Source organism: Pristiophorus japonicus, chromosome 19 (assembly GCF_044704955.1).
Source record: "Pristiophorus japonicus isolate sPriJap1 chromosome 19, sPriJap1.hap1, whole genome shotgun sequence".
In the NCBI taxonomy this organism is placed as follows: Eukaryota; Metazoa; Chordata; class Chondrichthyes; family Pristiophoridae; genus Pristiophorus; species Pristiophorus japonicus.
The window spans coordinates 80440610-80461157 of NC_091995.1; the positions used below are offsets into that span (position 1 = coordinate 80440610).

General features: G+C 42.0%; 1 protein-coding gene across 1 annotated transcript in view; it reads right to left on the reverse strand.

The window, feature by feature from the left end:
* Positions 1 to 20548, reverse strand: part of LOC139229981 (glutamate receptor ionotropic, NMDA 2B-like) — a 1420117-nt gene that overhangs the window by 1196337 nt on the left and 203232 nt on the right. The window contains exon 3 of the mRNA XM_070861679.1: positions 8932 to 9351. Within this exon, the coding sequence (XP_070717780.1) occupies positions 8932 to 9339 (408 nt within the window). The 5' untranslated portion in view covers positions 9340 to 9351. The remainder of the gene's footprint in view (positions 1 to 8931; positions 9352 to 20548) is intronic.

Genomic DNA, 20548 nt, shown 5'->3' on the forward strand with positions numbered 1-20548 from the left:
GTTTTCCCGGGAGAAGGGCCTTCACGGGCAGAGATTTGGGCTATTTGCCCAACTCTTAAAATAAAATGTTTTCAATAATTTTTATATTAAAAACCCTGTCCATTAAAGTAAGTTTACTTTTACCCCTTTTAAAACACTTTAAAAAAATTCCCCCCAATTGTTTTTTGTCTAAAACATTTAATTTAAACATTTAAATTCAATTTCAATTAATTTTAAATATGTGAAGTGTTTTCATTATTTATTTAAAATGTGTATGTTTTGGGTAGGTGGGGGTATCCCCATTCATAGAAAAGGTGATATCTGTACAAACGGAACTCACCATTACTGTAAATGGGGATACGCCATTTTCATTGGTTGGTCTGGCCCACATAATTCCAGGCTGCACATACACTCCTGGAATACATGGGCCCCTACGCTGGACTGCGAAAGGAGGCCTTGGGACGCAAGTCTACGTTCCTCCAGGACCACCAGGTATTTACATTAAAAAAATTTAGGTCAGAGGCATCCGCCCGCAGGAAGCCTCTGACCGCAATTTCTGGGGCCACTACATAGATGCATAGATGCTTTAGATAGAAAAATAAATAGACAGATAGAGAAAGAGATATAGAGATAAATAGACAAATAGCGGTAGACAGATAGAGATAGAGTTTTTCTTTGCTTGAATTTTCTTTAGTTCTTCTCTTTCAATTTATAAACTACTTAGCCCAATCCATGAACTCAAGGTTCGACCCATCACCTGTGGTCCCTGCTCAATAAAACCATATGCTACAATTACTGTCGATGCCAATGTTTGCATAGGTGGTTATTGCCCAGAATAGGTCAGTGTAAGCTTTTCATCTTCTCTTTATCTGATCAGACACTTCATACTCATTTGCATTATTTAATCCCGCACCTATTTTTTAATAAAGCTTTACAATTATTTTTGATGATTCACAGATTACATTTCCATTATTAGATGCCTAAAGCTATAGCGATGATTTGGGCAGGTATCGACAATGGAAATGGCTAGAATACCTTTCACGCCCTGTGTGCAGAGGTACATGGAGCAAGAAGCTACGGAAGGCCATGGAAGCACTGGATGGACAATGTCAAGAGTGACTTGTCACAGAAAGAGATACAGATTTGTCAAATCACCTTAAATCAGGGTCCTTTGGTTCTTGCCATTCTGCCAGCGGGTACAGTTTCTCTCTATCTATTCTGTCTAGATGCCTCAGATTTTGAACACCTCTATCAAATCTTCTCTCAAGATAGTTCACAACAGCATGTTTGCAGCTTAGGAGAAACAAAAGGAGATAGTTTAGAGAAGCACTGTCCATATTATGATGGACAAAAAATACAAGTGAGAGAAAAAGATTGCGGCAGAGAGTGAAAAGAGAAAGTCTGTGATTGGGTGGAGGGCAGGAGTGATTAAATGACAAAAGGGATGATTGTACAAAGCAAAAGGGGATGGTAATGGGACAGGTAAAGAAACAAACTATGAGTCTAGAAGAGGTGTAAATGGCAGAAACATCAACAGCTGCCATCTGAAAAAATAGGGGCAAAGGTCACTGTCTAAAATTGTTGAACTCCCTTTTATTCTTTCCTCCCCTCCCCCTTTTCCCTGCCCCTGCACTTACTTAACATCTGTTACATCTCAAACTTTTTCCCAGTTCTCTCCATAGAGGATGCTTGACCAGCTGAGTATTTCCAGAACATCCACACTGTTACACTAGAAACTTTGGCCTGACTTAGCTATTGATATTTATTTTGTTTTTTTTACTACTACCATAAGACAGAAGAAGGTGGTGGGGGGGGGCTCAGTGACTGCTAAAGGTACTTGGAAGCACACCATCTCACTTCAGTGCAACAAAGGTTCACCAGACTGATTCCTGGGATTGTCCTATGAGGAGGGATTGAGTAGACTAGGCCTATATTCTCTAGAGTTTAGAAGAATGAGAGGTGATCTCATTGAAACATACAAAATTCTTACAGGGCTTGATAGGGTAGATGCGGGGAGGATGCTTCCTCTGGCTGGGGAGTCTACAACCAGGTGTCCTAGTCTCAGAATAAGGGATCGACCATTTAGATCTGAGATGAAGGATGGTGAATCTTTGGAGTTCTCTATCCCAGAAGACTATGGAGGCTCAGTCGTTGAGTATATTCAAGACAGAGATCAATAGATTTTTGGCTATTAAGTTAACCAAGAGATCGTGCAGGAATATGGAGTTGAGGTAGAAGATCAACTATGATCTCATTGAATGGCGGAGCAGGCACAAGGGGCCAAATGGCCTACTCCTGCTCCTAATTGTTATGTTCTTATGTTGTCTTGGTTGCAGATTGCAATGGCCGGAGACTCAGTTGGGATGATACAGCTGTTCATTGCATGACCGTATCATGATATACAAAGCGATTTGTGATTGCTGTGGGTCCCCGGGTTGATCTTGGCCTAGTTCGACAGTTTCAGTTGGTTATATCTGACACTAAATCATATCTTTCCATCCTGCATTAACTTCCAATCAATTACAGTTCCACAGTACATCACAGTCTGCTGCATTCTGGCCAGGAACCAGCCCAGGCTGCTAACCTGCCAAACTTCCCAGTTCATTATTCTCCATAATTTCTGTGCCAGTGCCAATAAGGAGCACAAAAGAAAGACCTTGCATTTATATCTTGTATCTAATTGAAATAGCTATCCAATTAGTCCCACTCCCCCTGCTCATTCTACATAGACATGCAAATGTTTTTCTTTTCAATTATATATCCAATTCCCTTTTGAAAGTTACTATTAAATTCGCTTCCATCACCCTTTCAAGCAGTGCGTTCCATGATCATCATAACTTGCTGCGTAAAAAGAATTCTCATCTCCCACCTCTATCCCCGTGTCCTCTGGTTAATGACCCTCCTGCCAGTGGAAACAATTTCTCCTTATGTACAGATCTATTGGCCCCAAGTTTCCACACGCGGCAAAACAGGCCCCCCTCCGAGCTGGGTGCCCGTTTTTCGTGCCAAAAACGGTGCCTGAAAAATAACGCGCTATTTGCGAGCGCTTTGCAGCTCGATGTCAGCTTGGCGCGGTGCCCAGGGGGCGGAGCCTACCACTCGCGCCAATTTTGTAAGTAGGAGGGGGCGGGTACCATTTAAATGAGTTTTTTTCGTGCCGGCAACCCTGCGCGTGCGTGTTGGAGCGTTCGCGCACGCGCAGTGTGAAGGAAACATTGGCACTCGGCCATTTTTGTAGTTCTTTGTAGCTGTTCAATTTTTAACATTTTTTAATAAAACCACATTGCCCTTCCATGATCAGAATTGAGGCTTCTTGCAGCAGTGAGAAGGCTGCAGGAAGCCTCAGAAGTTGAGGCAGCCATTTCCCGACGGGTACGACCGACGGCAGGGGGGCCTCCCCCCCCCCGCCGTCAGGAATGGCTGCCTCAACTTCTGAGGCTTCCTGCAGCCTTCTCACTGCCTCTCCCTTGCTGCCGTCGGTCGGGCCCTTACTGCCTCCCCCCCCGCTGCCGTTGGGAATGGCTGCCTCCTCCCTGCCTCCCCCCCGCTGCCGTCGGTCGGGCCCTCACTGCCTCCCCCCCCCCCCCACTGCCGTCGGGAACGGCTGTTGCCGTCGGTTGGGCCCTCACTGCCTCCTCCCCCCCCCCCTCTGCTGTCGGGAATGGCTGCCTCCTCCCTGCCTCCCCCCGGCTGCCGTTGGTCGGGCCCTCACTGCCTCCTCCCTCCCCCCTGCCGTCGGGAACGGCTGCCTCCTCACTGCCTCCCCCCGCTGCCGTCGGGAACAACTGGCTCAACTTGTGAGGCTTCCTGCAGCCTTCTCCCTGCCTGAAGCACTTTCACACAGGTAGGAACATGGTTTATTTAATCTTTTCTTTGCTTATAAATTTTTATTCAGGTTGGAATTATTTGTATAATATTTGTAGAAGTATAACTAAGGATTTATTGTAGAATGTAATGACTTCCCTTCCCCCCCCCCCCCCCCCACCTCGTTCTGGACGTCTAATTTGGAACCTGCGCCTGATTTTTTTATGTGTAGACAAGGTTTTTTCAGGCCTACAAAAATCTTCACTTGCTCCATTCTAAGTTAGTTTGGAGTATGTTTTCACTGTGGAAACTTTCAAATCAGGCGTCAGTGGCCGGACACGCCCCCTTTTGAAAAAAAAATTCTGTTCAAAAGTGAAACTGTTCTACATGACTAGAACTGCAGAAAACTTAAATGTGGAGAATTGCTATTTCGAAGATACTCCGTTCTCCACCAGTTGCTCCTAAAAATCAGGAGCAAATCATGTGGAAACTTGGGGCCAATAAATCTCCCCTTAAGCTTCTCTGCTCTAAGGAGAATAACCCTCAGTCATGGTACCATTCAACCACCACCTCCAAGTTCCCCTTCAAGTCACATACCATCCTGACTTGGACTTATATCGCCGTTCCTTTCTTTCGTTCTTTCTTTTCTTCTTTCCTTCATCATCACTGGGTCAAAATCCAGAAACTCCCTCCCTAACAGCACTGAGGAAGCACCTTCACCACGTGGGCTGCAGCGGTTTAAGAAGGCTCACTGCTATCTTCTCAAGGGCAATCTATGGATGGGTAATAAATGATGGCTTCACTAGCCACGCCCATATCCCAAGAATGAATTTTTGAAAAAGCATGGTGGACTACAGCTTTAAGAAGCTGACTAAGTTCGCTTATGCCGAAACGGTTAAGCAGTAAAGAAGCACTGAAATAAATGGATAAATACACAGCAAATCCAAGCAAACTAAACTACCATAATAGCAAAGGCACAATGTGAGGGAAGGGCCCCCTTTCAGTACCTAATTTGTGAAGGCAATCAGCAGTCAAACACCATTGAGGGGTTATAGCCCAAATGTAATAAACTTAAGGCTTTAATGAGCTTGTTGCACAATATATGCACCGACTCTCAGGGCTGTAAACATGTCCGGCAAATACTGTAATATGCACTGTGCGTCAGGCCTCAGTACCCCATAATGCCGCAGTGTTTTGGGTTCCAAATGTTGCATCAGCAGTCTTGCAGGTCACACTGACGGAGTAGTCCCTCACTGATCATCTTCACACCCAATGCGACTTTCAAGGAACAGAATTGGACCTCACCGCCCAAGCTCCTACCACGCCCTCACATGGCAGGCCTATGGAAAGGGCTATGAAGGGGTTATTCCGTAGGGTAACATCAATATCGCAAAGCAATATTCCTGATAGCAATCTCACTTCTCCTGTGGGCTATGCATTTTGTCCTATTTTTCCTTTGTGCCAACAAGCATATAGTAAGTATACTTTAAAAAAAAATTAATTGTTCATTTAAACTTTGTAGGATACACACCTTCCAACATTCTGACTTGAACATCATGTTTTGCAAATCAATTTCACTCCTATCTACCAAGCAATAATCTTTTTCACACAAAGAGTAGTAGAAATCTAGAATTCTCTCCCCTAGAAGGCTGTAGATGCTAAGTCAATAGGAGCTATGTAACATGTTTGAGGGGCTGAATGGCCTACACCTGTTTCTATGTTCCTATATTCTCAACCTTTAAAATGCTGGTGAAATAATTACATTCTTCAAGACTTCTTTTTGGAGTCAAAAGAGTTGGAGGATAAAGGAAGTCTGGAGTGCTTGATTCAATTTATTTCACTCTCAATCAGTTTTGATGATACATCATTAAAGCTCTGTACATTATAATACAATAAGGTTTGAACCCATTTTATTGAGAAGTGTGATAAAAACAAATTAGGTGCACACCAACCTGAAGCTGCCTTAATTTGTATTGATGGGAAATGTTACAGGGCATAAAATTCATTAGAAGCACATTAATCATGACACAAAAAATAATATTAGATTAACTGATTAGCCATTATATTGTGAATAGCATGATAAAATATCACTGATTTTGGCCTTTTGTCTTGGATTTACATAGAATTTACAGCAATGAAACAGGCCATTCAGCCTAACTGGTCTGTGCCGGTGACTATGCTCCACACGAGCCTCTCCCACTCTACTTTTTTAGCACTATCTGCATATCCTCCCATTCCGTTCTCCCTCATGTACTTATCTAGATTCCCCATCAAACCATCTAAACTATTCACCTTAACACCTCCCAGTGGCAGCCAGTTCCACATTCTCACCACTCTCTGGGTAAAAAAGTTCCTCCTGAATTAATTTATTGGGTTTATTGCTGACTATCTTACATTGGTGACCCTTAGTTTTGGATTCCCCCACAAGTGAAAACATCTTCTCTACATCTACCCTATCATTGAGTAGATTGGGCCTATGCTCTCTGAGTTGAGAAGAATGACAGATGATCTCATTGAAACATACAAGATTCTGAAGGTGATTGACAGGGTACATGCTTAGAGGTTGTTTCCCTTGGCTTAGAACTAGGGGGCATAGTCTCAAAATAAGGGGTCAGACATTTAAGACTGAGTTGAGGAGGCACTTCTTAACTCAGAGGATTGTGAATCTTTGGAATTCTCTACTCCTGAAGGCTGTGGATGCTGAGTCATTGAGTATATTCAAGTTGAGATAGATAGATTTTTAGACTCTAGGGGAATCAAGGGATATGGGGTTCGGGCGGGAAAGTGGAGTTGAGGTCGAGATCAACCATGATCTTATTGAATGGTGGAGCAGGCTCGAGGGGCCATATGGTCTACTCCTCCTCCTAGTTTTTATGTTCTTATGTAAACCCCTGCATAATGTTAAAGACTTCTATAAGGTCATCCCTCGGCCTTCTCTTTTCTAGAGTAAAAAGCCCCAGCCTGTATCATCTTGCCTGATAGTTATAACCTCTCAGTTCTGGTACCATTCCAGTAAATCTTTTTTGCATCTTCTCCGGTGCCTCTACATACTTTGTATAATATGGAGACCAGAACTGTGCACAGTACTGCAAGTGTGGTCTAACCAAGATTCTATACATGTTGAACATAACTTCTCCGCTTTTCAATTCTATCCCTCTAGAAATGAACCCCAGGACTTTGTTTGCTTTTTTAAAATGGTGTTATTAATCTATGTCGCTACTTTTCATGATTTGTCTCTATACCCGCCACCCCCCAACCCTCCCGCCGATCCTTTTGCTCCTCTATCCTATTTGGACTCTTAGGGCTAGAACCTGCATAGCATCCCATTTGGGGCAATAAGTTTTTAAGGAGCACAAAAGTATAGGCCGGCGAAAATGATTTGCTGCTCCTGAGAACTTCAGCTTTAGCGCTCCAAGAGAGAAGTGGAGCGCTAAAGCAAGCGGTACCACTTCCCTTAGAGCGTCGAAGAGTGTGAGAGGGGCGGTAGCGGCAGAGCGCTGAACAATGCTCGGTGCAACGCTGCTGTCTTTGGAAGCTCCTCCCCTCACTTAAAGGGAAGGGCCAATGATGGGTTCAATTAATCTTGCTGCTCTCTCTGTGGGACCACGGGATCTGTGCTATGGGCATAATAGCCCCAAGCAGAGAGTGGAGGGCTGAGGAATCGCGGGGTCAAAAGCAATCAGGAGGCACCAGACTGGGGAGAGTAATATATCTGCCCTACCTGACAACCACTGCCTTTAAATATTGCTCCCCAAGTGGCCAACCGAGGTGACAATGCCTCTTGCAGCTGCCGTTGTTGACGCCCAGCGATGCTGCAGGAGGCAGGAGCGAATAGCACATCTGGGGCGTTAACGGGGTGCTGCGCACCGGATGTCGTCACGATCTCCAGGGTGCAAGAGAGCAAGGCGATAGTGTTACCGCCGGCGCAAAACTGCCAGGGATGTTCGCGGACGTCGGTGAAATCGCCGCGCCCGTTCGGTAACCCCTTAGTGTCCCTTTACCACACCCCACAGGTGCTAACGGTAGGTGCAAACCAGGTGAATTTTTCCCCCTTATTCTCCAAGGAGTATGTGGCTTCTTTATTCTTCTTACCAAAATGCACCATCTCACACCTTTCAATATTGTATATAAGCTGTACATACAAGCAGTATGATTATGCATACATAAACCAGAATTAAATGTATTTTTCATTGGTGCATCAGTGCCATGGAACCGTGGGACAGGACTTCACACCCAGAAGCCCTACGCCACACTGGTCGCCGTTTCAGTCGTGTGGCTATGGAATCATATCAAAGGCTTGCTGCTCCCTCACAGAGGGGAAACATAAATCAGGGGGATGGCATTAACCTGTCACACTTGCACTCCCCTTAAGCTGGCGCGGAGTAGAAATAGTTGGAGGCAAGGAAGCAGATTACTGCCTGCCATCTTGGGCACAACTACTACCCGGGGAGATTCAGGGAAAGGGGAGAAAATGCATTTCAAAAAAAGAGAATGCACCCATGCAACAAAAAAAAAATCAAACAATGAGAGTGCTTTTGCTTCTTTGTAATGCTATAGTGTGACAATAGAGTAATTATTAAGACAGAAAACCAAGCTCTGCAATAAGTTGAAATCCTACCCTGACAGGTGGTAAGCATGACTCTTCTCTCTGCTGGCAATAAGGGTCCTCTACATTTGAGTGGTTCCAAGCACATTCTCAGCAAAAATACTACCAGTGGAAATTAAAATCATACAGCACAGGAGGCCATTGGGCCCATCATGCTGGTGCCGGCACTTTGAAAGAGCTATCTAATTAGTCCTACCCTGATCTTTTCCCTCAGCCCTGGAAATGTTTTCCTTTTCAAGTGTATATCCAAGTCCCTTTTGAAAGTTACTATTGAATCTACTTCCACCACCCTTTCAGGCAGTGCATTCCAGCACTAAATGGAACAGAAAGTGGAAATAATTGACACCAACCAAAAGAGTGACCTTCCACAGCTAGAAGCTGAGGTAGGGGTACGGTGATGGTGAGTACAGAGAGCTTTAGTCTGCATCTAATCTATGCTACACCTACTCATTGTGAAGATCGGATGCCAATAGTAGGAAAATGTTCCCTTTTCCGGCTTTGAGAAACTCACGAGTGTTAACAAGGAAAAAGCCAGTTCCTACCTTGTCGGCCATTATCATCGAGGAACCGCCATGTATTCCAAGAATTGGGATCATAGTCTGAGCAGAAATAAAATCCAAAATTTCAGCGATGGACTCATGATCTGTGTCGTCACCAAAAACCACGCCATGCATTTTCATCCCGGACATGAGATCGCATACGCGCGTTATGATGCTCTTGGGGTCGGTCTCATTGACGGTCACCTGCACCACGTTGGGGTCAATGGGCAAATGTTGGAAATCATCTTTGTTGAAAACGTCTTTGATGTCCATCTCGCAGGACGTGCCGCCGAGGATCACGGCAATGTTCAGGGTGGGGTTGCTTTTCAAGATTCCTTTCGCCCAATCCACATGAGACACGAGTATTAATAAAACCTTCAGGAGTTGCAAGCCCATGTGCCTCATCTTCATTGAGTTTATTCCCTGCAATAGATAATTAGAGCCTTAAACCAAAGTACTCACCAGATCCGAATTACACAGCAATACAATACCATGACCATCATTGGTAATTACTCTTGCAATTCCATTTACCTGTAAAGTCTACTGTGAAACCTGAATCTCTACCTGATTGTTACCTTTCCAATAAATACTCGATAATGAACTCATGTTTTACGTTCCAGCTTCACACGACTCCTTCTTGGCTGAGATTAGCCTTGTGATATTTACAGGAAGGAAAAACAAGTGTCCTTGCAGAGCTACAGAGTCAATCCAACAATACTCAAGAAGCTTGACACTATCTAGAACAAAGCAGCCCATTTGATTGGCACCCTATTCGCCCCCTTAAACATTCACTCTTTCCACCACTGGCTGCAGTGTATACCATCTACAAGATGCACTGCAGTAACTCGCCAAGGCTTCTTCGACAACACCTCCCAAACCCATGATCACTACCACCTAGAAGGACAAGGGCAACAGGCACATGAGAACATCGTTACTTACAAGTTCCCCTCCATCCTCACTTGGAAATATATCGCTGTTCCTTCATCGTCGCAGGGTCAAAATCATGGAACTCCCTCCCCAACAGCACTGTGCGAGAACCTTCACCACAAGGACTCAGGGGTTCAAAAAGGCGGCTCACCACCACCTTCTCAAGGGCAATTAGGGATGGGCAATAAATGCTGGTCTTGCCAGCGATGCCAATATACGGTGAATGAATTTTTAAAAAGTGATTCTGGGTACTGAGAATTTATGTTGTGAGAAAAGTGTAGGAAAGCGATTTCTTTTTTTGAAAGTCAAGAGATTGTAATATTTTCGGTCATTTCTACTCCTTCACTCAGTGGCTTCACTACTTTTAGAGTACTCTGATAGGGATTACACGGACAGGGATTACACTGATGGGGATTACACGGACAGGGATTTCACTGATGGGGATTACACGGACAGGGAATGCACTGATGGGGATTACACGGACAGGGATTACACTGATGGGATTACACGGACAGGGATTATACTGACGGGGATTACACAGACAGGGATTACACTGATGAGGATTACACCGATGGGGATTACACTAATGGGGATTACGCTGATGAAGATTACACTGATGGGGATTACACCGATGGGATTACACCGATGGGGGTTACACCGATGGAGATTACACTGATGGGGATCACACCGATGGGGATTACACAGATAGGGATTACAAGGATGGGATTACACTGATGGAGATTACACTGACGGGGATTACACCGACAGTTATTACACTGACGGGAATTATACTGATGGGGAATAGGCGGATACGATGTCAGGTTGGTTAAGATGTCGTTAGGGTGATGGGAAATGCGTGTGTAGTTTATGCACTGGCACAGACTAGTTTGGCCGAAAGGCCTGTTTCTTGTGTTAAATTCCAAGTAATTGTACGTAGCTTTAAATACACAGCTCCTTACAAGTTTAAATACACAGTCCCATGCATCTTTAAATACATGGTCCCCTACAGTTTTAAATACACAGTCCCATACAGCTGTTAAATACACAGTCCCATACAGCTATAAATACACTGTCCCATACAGCTGTTAAATACACTGTCCCATACAGCTATAAATACACAGTCCCATTCAGCTGTTAAATACACAGTCCCATATAGCTTTTTGATAAATAACGCCATTTTTGTGAAAAAATAAGAAGAAAAATGTCGCCATTTTTTTAATGGGGTCAGTATGGCCAAAAAATACCCCCGTCGCTAGGAAATGGCGTTGCTGGAGGAATCGTGTTGGACAATGTCATCCTCTCCAACTTTACCCCGAGGCTGATATCGCAAAAAATACAGGGGAAAAAAATACCCCCCAAAAAATTTCAAAAATAAAAGAAATAAAAATTGAGAAAACATTCACAAAAGCATTAAGAACAGAATCACTGAATTTTTTTAAAATTCAATTTACCTTCTTTGTAGGTCTTCTTACTTACTGGCATTTTTGAAGCTGCATAGTCCCATATAGCTGTTAAATACACGGTCCCATACAGCTCCAAAATACATAGCTCCATATAGCTTTAAATGCACAGGACAATGAAAGAAAACACCTAGACTTAGAAATTCATCTCGGGCGATGGCGCATAACGGGCAGTATTGGATCAGATGCCTGTCATTGACTGTAATGGAACGGAATAGCAGGCACTGCGTGCAACGGCCGGCCACCCGATAGCGCCCATTGTGCATCACAGTCCAAGGCGAGTTTCTCTTGCCATAGAGGGAGTGCAATGGAGGTTCACCAGATTAATTCCTGGGAAGGGGGAATTGTCATATGAGGAGAGATTGGTAGACTAGGCCTATGTTCTCTAGAGTTTAGAATAATGAGAGGTGATTTCATTGAAACATACAAAATTCTTACAGGGCTTGACAGGGTAGATGCAGGGAAGATATTTCCCCTGGCTGGGGAGTCTAGAACCAAGGGTCATATTCTCAGAGTAATGGGTCGGCCATTTAGAACTAAGATGAGGAGAAATTTCTTCACTAAGAGGGTGGTGAATCTTTGGAATTCTCTACCCCGGAGGGCTGCGAAGGCTCAGTCATTGAGTATATTCAAGACAGAGATTGGCAGATTTTTAGATATTAAGGGAATCCAGGGATATGAGGATATTTCAGGAAAGTGGAGTTGAGGTAGAAGATCAGCCATGATCTTATTGAATGGCAGAGCAGGCTCGAGAGGCCAAATGGCCTATTCCTGCTCCTATTTCTTATGTTCTTCTCATAGAACCAAGGGATTTTTACATTCACCTGAGCATGTCCTCGGTTCAATAACTTATCCAAAAGATGCTTAGCAATTCTATGTTCTCATGATGATATTAAACTGTTTCTTACAGTCTGTTCACACCTTCATTGCTTAATACTGTAAAGTACGATTTCAACCTTTGTGTGTTGCTTTGCAATGGTTTTATTAGATAAGGTTAGTTGCTACACTGTGGGAGAGAACAAAGGATGTGAGGGAGTGAATCTATACTGGGTACGCACGCACACACACGCAGGCAGTAACAGGACTGAGGGTACTCCAGATAATACACTGCAACACTGGATTTCAAGTAGTATCCTCACTAAACCTACTGTCAGGCTCGAAGATAGAAAATGTCAAACTGCTTTCATTCAGGCTAAAATGACTAATCAAATTTAATTATAATCAATCAATGACAGTAGACAAATATTATCCATCACAATAAAGATGTATGAACGGTGTATGTTCTATTAAAGACAATCCAATAACTTGCACATTAGTAAATGCTTTCAGTTCCAAGAGGTCTGCCTTTGTGAAAACAGCATAATATATGCTTTCATTACAGAGTTTCTTCCTTCTGACATCTTCAGAATGAGAAACAGCAATGATGGATGGATGCCACAGCACTGTTTTAACGATGTTTAATGTAGTGTCATTTGGCTCAGCAATAGCACGTGTGCCTCTGAGTCGGAAGGTTCTGGGTTACGTAGAATTAACAGAGCCGAAACAGACCGTTTGGCCCAACTGGTCGATGCCTGTGTTTATGCTCCACACAAACCTCCTCCCAGCCCTTCATCTAACAAAATCAGTAGAACCTTCTATTCCTTTCAGAGTCAGCTGTGGCTCAGTGAATAGCACTTTCTCACCTCTGAGTCAGAAGGTTGTGAGTTCAGGTCCCACTCCAAGGACTTGAGCACAAAAAAAATCTAGGCTAACACTCCAGTGCAGTGAGGAAGCACTGCACTGTTGGAGGTGCCATCTTTCGGATGACACGTTAAACCGAGGCACCGTCTGCTCTTTCAAGTGGACGTAAAAGATCCTATTTTGAAGAAGAGCAGGGAAGTTGTCCCCAGTGTCGTGGCCAATATTTATCCCTCAATCAACATAATAAAAAAACAGATTATCTGGTCATTATCATATTGCTGTTTGTGGGAGCTTGCTTGTGCGAAAATTGGCTGCCACATTACAACAGTGACGACACTCAAAAGTACTTAATTGGCTGTAAAGCACTTTGAGACATCTGGTGGTGGTGAAAGGCGCTATATAAATCCAAGTCTTTTTTTCTTCTTCATACATTTATCTAGCCTCCCCTTTAATGCATCTATGCTATTTGCCTCAAAATGAGAGTATGGTAGCATAGTGGTTCTGTTACTGGACTAGTAATCCAAAAGCCTGGACGTGAGTTCAAATCCCACCTCGGCAGCTGGGGAATTTGAAAAAAGCTGAAACTACCAGATTGTCATCAAAACCCATCTGATTCAGTGATGTCATACAGCAAAAGAAACCTGTCTCCTTATCCGGTCTGGCCTATATGTGACTCTAAACCCACAGCAATGTGGTTGACTCTTAACTGCCCTCTGAAATGGCCTAGCAAGCCACTCAGTTGTACCAAACTGCTGTGACAAAGTCAACACTATGGGAGTACCTTTACCACAAGGACTGCAGCGGTTCAAGAAAGTGCTCATCACCACCTTCTCAAGGGGAATTAAGGATGGGCAATAAATGCCAGCCTTGCCAGCAAAGCCCGTATCCTGTGAACGAATAAAGAAAAACTCCATCTTGTGGTAGAAGATTCCACATTCTAACCACTCTCTGGTAAAGATATTTCTCCTGGATTTATTAGTGACTGTTTTATATTTATGACCAACGGTCCTGCGAAGCTGCACGGCTGCTCAGTGGTCTGGAGGTTCCACGCGGGCTGCTGATTAGCTTTCAACAGGAATAACCGCGCATGCGCAAAAACTTGAAAGGGCCGCACAACCAGTTATAAGGTCACAGGCACAGAAAAAAAATTACATGAAACATTCTTTATGGCCCCTACTTTTGGACTTCCCCACAAGTGAAAATATCTTCACTACGCCTACCCTATCAAAGCCCTTTATAATTTTAAACACCTCTATCAGGTCACCCTTCTCCTTTCAAGAGAAAAGAGCCCCAGCCTGTTCAGTCTATCCTGATAGTTGTAATCGCTCAGTTCTGGTATCACACTTATAAATCTTTTCTGCACCATCTCCAATGCCTCGATATCCTTTTTATTATATGGAGACCAGAACTGTGCACTGCAAGTGTTTTCTAGCCAAGGTTCTGTACAAGTTTAACATAATCTCTCTGCTTCTCAATGCTATTGCTCGAGAAATAAACCCCTGTGGCTTTGTTTGTATTTTTTATGGCCTTGTTAACCTGCATCGCTACCTTTAATGATTTGTGAATGTGTACCCCGAGATCCCTTTGCTCCTCTACCCCATTTAGACTCTTATTTTGCAATAGGTAGGTGGCCTCCTTATTCGCCCCACCAAAATTCGCCACCTCACATTTACATTGAAATTCATTTGCCATTTACATGCACATCCTGCAAGTTTATTGACGTCTTCCTGCATTTTGCCGCATTCTTCCTCAGTATTAACTATGCCCCAGATTTGGTGTCACCAGCAAATTTTTAAACTGCACTGCTGATTCCCGAGTCCAAATCGTTCGTGTGAATGGTGAACAACAGAGCTCCCAGCACCGATCCTTGTGGAATAACACTTACCACCTTCTGCTAGACTGAGTAATACATGTAACCCTTATTCTCTGTTTTCTGTTTTGTAGCAGCTTGCTATCCATTTCACTATTTGTCCCCTGACTCCACATGCTCTGAGTGTAGTCATGAGTCTACGATGCGGTAACTCATCAAAGGCTTTTTGAAAACCCAATTATATTACATCTACTACATTACCCTTATCTACCCTTTCAATAAGGTTGGTCAAGCGCAACCTTCCATTTTAAATTTTGCATTGACTGTCCTTCATTATATTGTTGGTTTCGAGATGTTTTTCTATTACATCTTTGAGTAAAAATTCAATTGTTTTTCCTATCACTGACGTTAAGGTAACTAGTCTTTAGTCCCTGGAGTTGGTCTATTTCCATTTTTAAATATTGGAATAGCATTCACTGTCCACCAGTGCTTTCTCTTTTCTAGCAACTTTTTATAAATATGTCATTGTGCCTCTGTTATCTCTTCCCAAGCTTTATTTTAGCATATATGAATATAATCCTGGGGTTTTAACATCTCTAATTTTTGACTAATTTATCAGTTATTTCCCCCTTTCTATTTGAAATGTCTTCATATCTTTTTGGATCACTTCTTCTAATGCTCATTCCTTCTTGTTCGTCTCCCTGGTAAATTTGGAGGCAAAGTACTATGACTATGACAATGACTATTTTTGTCATTTCACTATCATTATCTGTGAGTTTATCTTGTGCATCCCTTAGTGGCCCAATCCCAACCTTGATTTTCCTTTTATTATTGATGTGTCTGTAGAATACTTTACTATTTCTTTATTATGTTCCTTGATAAGTTAATTTCGTAATTCCTCTTTGACTTTGTTTTTACATCTATTCCAAACTCTTTGCATTCCCTTTTGTCATCCTTTCCTTTAATGTCTATGTACTCAGTGGATGTCTTTTTCTTCAGTTTCAACATTACACTCATCTCCTTATTCATTCATGGTGTTTCATTATTGGTTCATTTCTTTTTGTTTTTCTGGTGGTATATATTTCTCCTGAACTCTATTGATCAACTTTTAAAATATTTCCCACTGCTGTTCAATGTCTTTGTTTGTCCATATATTTTTCCAGTTTCTCTTTCCTAATTCTATTCTCATTCCCTCAAAATTTGTTTTTTTTTCCCAATCTATTACTTTGGTCTTTGTCTTAGTTAAGCCTTTTTCAATGATTTTAGTAAACCTTATTATGTTGCGATCGCTTTTGCTTAAATGTTCCCCTATGCTTACATAGGATTACATAGGATATACGGCACAGAACAGGCCATTTAGCCCAACCAGTCCATGCCGGCATTTATGCTCCATTCGAGCCTCTTCCAACCTTTCCTCAGCTAAATCTATCAGCATAACCCTCTATTCCCTTCTCCGTCATATGTTTGTCTAGCCTCCCCTTAAATGCATCTATACTATTTGCTTCAACCACTCCCTGTGGTAGCAAGTTCCATATTCTCAGCACTTTTTGGGTAAAGAATTTTCTTCTGAATTCCCTATTGGATTTCTTGGTGATGATCTTATATTGATAGCCTCTAGTTATGCTTTCCCCACAAGTGGAAACATCAACTTTATCAAAACCTTTCATAATTTTAAAGACCTCTATTAGGTCACCCCTCAGCCTTCTTTTTTCAGCCTGTTCATCCTTTTCTGATATGTATACGCTCGCATTTCTGGTATCATCCTTGTAAATCTTCTCTGCATCCTCTCCGGTGCATCTATATAATTTTTATAATGTGGCGACCAGAGCTGTATGCAGTACTCCAAGTGTGGTCTAACCAAGGTTTGATACAGGTTTAGCATAACTTCCCTACTTTTCAATTATATACCTCTAAAAATAAATCCTAGTACTTGGTTTGCTTTTTTTATAACCTTGCTAACCTGTGTCACAACTTTTAGCGATTTGTGTATTTGTACTCCGAGATCCCTTTGTTCCTCTACCCCACCTCGCACCCTCCAAGTAATAAGTGACTTCCCTATTTTTCCTACCACAATTTAATACCTCACATTTATCTGCGTTGAACTTCATTTGCCAATTATATGCCTACTCTGCAAGTTTATTAATGTCCTCCTATTGCAGTCCTTCTCAGTATTGACTATCGCCCACAAGTGGAGACAAATTGGCGTCATTCACAAATTTATAAATTGTGTTTTTGATTCCAAAGTCTAAATCGTTAATTTAAATTGTGAACAACAGTGGTCCCAGCACTGATCCTTGTGGAACACCACTACCCACCTTTTGCCACTGTGAATAGTTACCTTTTACCCCTACTCTCTGCTTTCTGTCTTGAAGCCAGCTAGCTATCCATTCTGCTACTTGTCCCCCGACTCTGTAATCTCTGACCTTGTTCATCAATCTATTATGGGGTACCTTATCGAAGGCCTTTTAAAAATCTAGATACATTAAATCTACTGCATTACCATTGTCTACTCTCTCTGTTACCTCTTCAAAAAATTCAGTGAGGTTGGTCAAGCGAGACTTTACCTTTTGAAATCCATGCTGACTATTCATTATTATATTTTTGGTTTCTGGATGTTCTTCTATTTTGTCCTTTAGTAGGGATTCTATTATTTTTCCTACCACTTATGTTAAGCTGACTGACTGGTCTATAATTCCCTGAACATGTTCTATCCCCCTTCTTAAATATAGGTATTGCGTTAGCTATCTGCGAGTCCTCTGGCACCACACCTTTTTCTGAAGAATTATTAAATATGTGTAGTAATGCGTCTGTTATCTCTTCCTTAGATTCTTTTAAAATGTGTGGATGCAATCCATCCGGACCAAGGGTTTTATTCTCTTTGACCTTGATTAGTTTATTTAATATATCCCCTCTTTTTATTTTAAATGTACTTATCTCATTACTAATCTTATTATCCAATGGCATATCTACCTGTTCTATCGTCCTGGTAAATACTGAAGCAAAATAATGATTTAATATTTCTGCCATCTCTCTATCATTACCTGTCTATCCCAACCTTCCTTTTTTATTGATATGCCTGTAAAATATTTTACTATTTTGTTTTATGTTCCTTAATAATTTAATTTCATAGTTCCTCTTTGCCTTCCTAATTGTTTTTTTTTAAACTTCTCTCCAAATTTTTCATATTCTCCCTTATCATGCACTCCCCTGCTGTCTATGTACTTAAGGTATGCCTTTTTCCTTACCATCAATTGTTCCCTTATAGCTTTATTCATCTATGCAGTCTCATTAGTGTTTAGTTTGTTCTTTCCTTTTAGCAGAATATATTGTTCCTGCACTCTGTTGAACACCGTTTTTAATGTTTCCCATTGCTGCTCTACATTGTTTTTTGCCAATAATGTTGCCCATTTTATTTTCCCAAATTCTATTCTCAGTCTCTCAAGATCAGCTTTTCTCCAATCTATTACCCTGGTTTTCATCATACTTATGTCCCCCTCAATTATCATCTTAAAACGTATTGTATTATGGTCACTATTGCCTAGATCTTCCCCTACTTTTACTTCTCTTATCTTCTCTGGTTCTTTCCCCATTACTAGATCTAAAAGCAAATCCTCCCTTGTTGGGCTTTTTATATCTTGGTTTAGAAAGGAGTCCTGTATACATTGTAGGAATCCATTCCCTTATCTCCTTTACCTACCTCTTCTGTCCAATTAATATCAGGGAAGTTGAAATCCCATATGATTATTATGCTGTTCTTTACTCATTCCCCTAATTTGTTTGCATATTTCTTCCTCCACCTCCCTTCCACTATTGGGTGGTCTGTAGACTACATCTATTAGTGTGATTGATTAATTATTATCTTTTATCTCTATCCAAAAGGATTCTATTTTTGTCTTATCTGCTCTGGTTCATTTCCCATTACTAGATCCAGCAGTGATTCCTCTCTTGTTGGGCTTCTTACATACTGGGTAAGAAAGGAGTTCTGTACAAATTGCAAAAACTTTATTCCCTTTTCCTCTTTCACTCATCTTGCCAGTTTATTAGGGGCAATTAAAATCTCCCATGATTATTATCTTATGTCTTTTACTCATTTCATAGATTTTCTTACATATTTCTTCCTCTACATCCCTTCCACTAGTAGGTGGTATGTAGAATATCCCTATTAGCGTAATCAATCCATTCTTTTCATTTATTTCAATCCATATTGAGTCTATTTCTATCTTAATGTTAGTTATGTTCCTTTTTCTACTGCCATTGTTATCTCTAATTAGTACAGATACCCTGCCTCCTCTTATTCATGCCCTATCCCTTCTAAATATGTCATAACCTGCAATATTTGGTTACCAGTCCTGTTTTTTAGGTAGCCACGTTTCAGTTATCCCTACTACATCTGGCTCCTTGCTACGAATTATTGCTTCCAGTTCCTTGGTATTGTTTGGGATGCTGTGCACATTGCCGTGCAAACAGTATCATTTGTTTTTATTCATCATTCCTCTCACTTTATTTTTATGGTATTTTATGCTTATGTTCTGTAACTAAATCTGTTCCCTGACCATTTATATTACCCTTATTCCTTACTTTGGTCTGACATTTTCTCTCATCTCCTATTTCTTTTATCTTTAGGCTTATGTTATTTCCACCAGATCCCTCCCCCCTTCCCCCCCTCCTCTCCTCCCCACCACCGTCACCACCCAATGCCTCCAACCCCCCCACCTCCGCCCCGCCCCTCCAGCCCCATAGTACTTGTTTAAAGTCTAGTTTACAGGATTCAAGCTTTAGAATTAAATGATTCCAGAGACTTCAGCACAAAATCTAGGCTGACACTTCAGTGCAGTACTGAGGGACTGCTGCTCTGTCGGAGGTGCTCTCTTTCAGGTAAGATGTGAAACTGAGACCTTGCCTAAAAGATCCCGTGGCACTATTTTCAGAAGAGCAGGAGAGAACTCCCTGTATCCTAGACAATATTTATTCCTTAACCGATGTCTAAATCAGATTACCTGGTCATTAATTCAGTGCTGTTTGTGGGAGCTTGCTGTGTGCAAAATGGCTGCCACGTTTCCTATATTACAGCAGTGACTACACTTCAAATGTACTTCATTGGCTATAAAGCACTTTGGGATGTCCTGAGGTTGTGAAAGGCGCTATATAAATGCAATGCTTTTATTTTGCCTATTGCTAGATTCATTCCATGCAGACACATGGGAATGTGCTTTATACTAACAAACTATAGCACGATTTAAACACCATTATCTGCAATTTCTGATTTTCAGAACCGCTCCTTTCCTTTCAGGTGGACATTTGCAGGGCATAGCTTTTCACCAGTCGCATTAGAATGGTTTCTAACGTGTACAAACACATTTCTCTAGGTGAAACACATTCATCCTCTGTTGACACCTTAATTCAACCCACCGGCTGCTGAGCTCAGCTTCTCTTCCACATCGCTCGCTAACATGATCAGGTGTTTCTTTCTTCAATTTCCCTCCCTCATCTCCTGAGGGCATTTTCATGAGCGTCCCTTGCAGTACCTTGAAGATAATTGGCAACAAAACCGGGGGGGAGAGGAGGAGAATTGTGATTATGCAATGAGGTATTTGGAATGCACTACCTCAAAGAGTGGTGGAAGCAGATTCTATAGTAATGTTTAAAAGGGAAATGGATATATACTTGAAAAGGAAAACAAATTGCAGTGCTATGGGGAACAGAGCAGGAGAGTGGGATTAATTATGCAGCTCCTCCGAAGAGC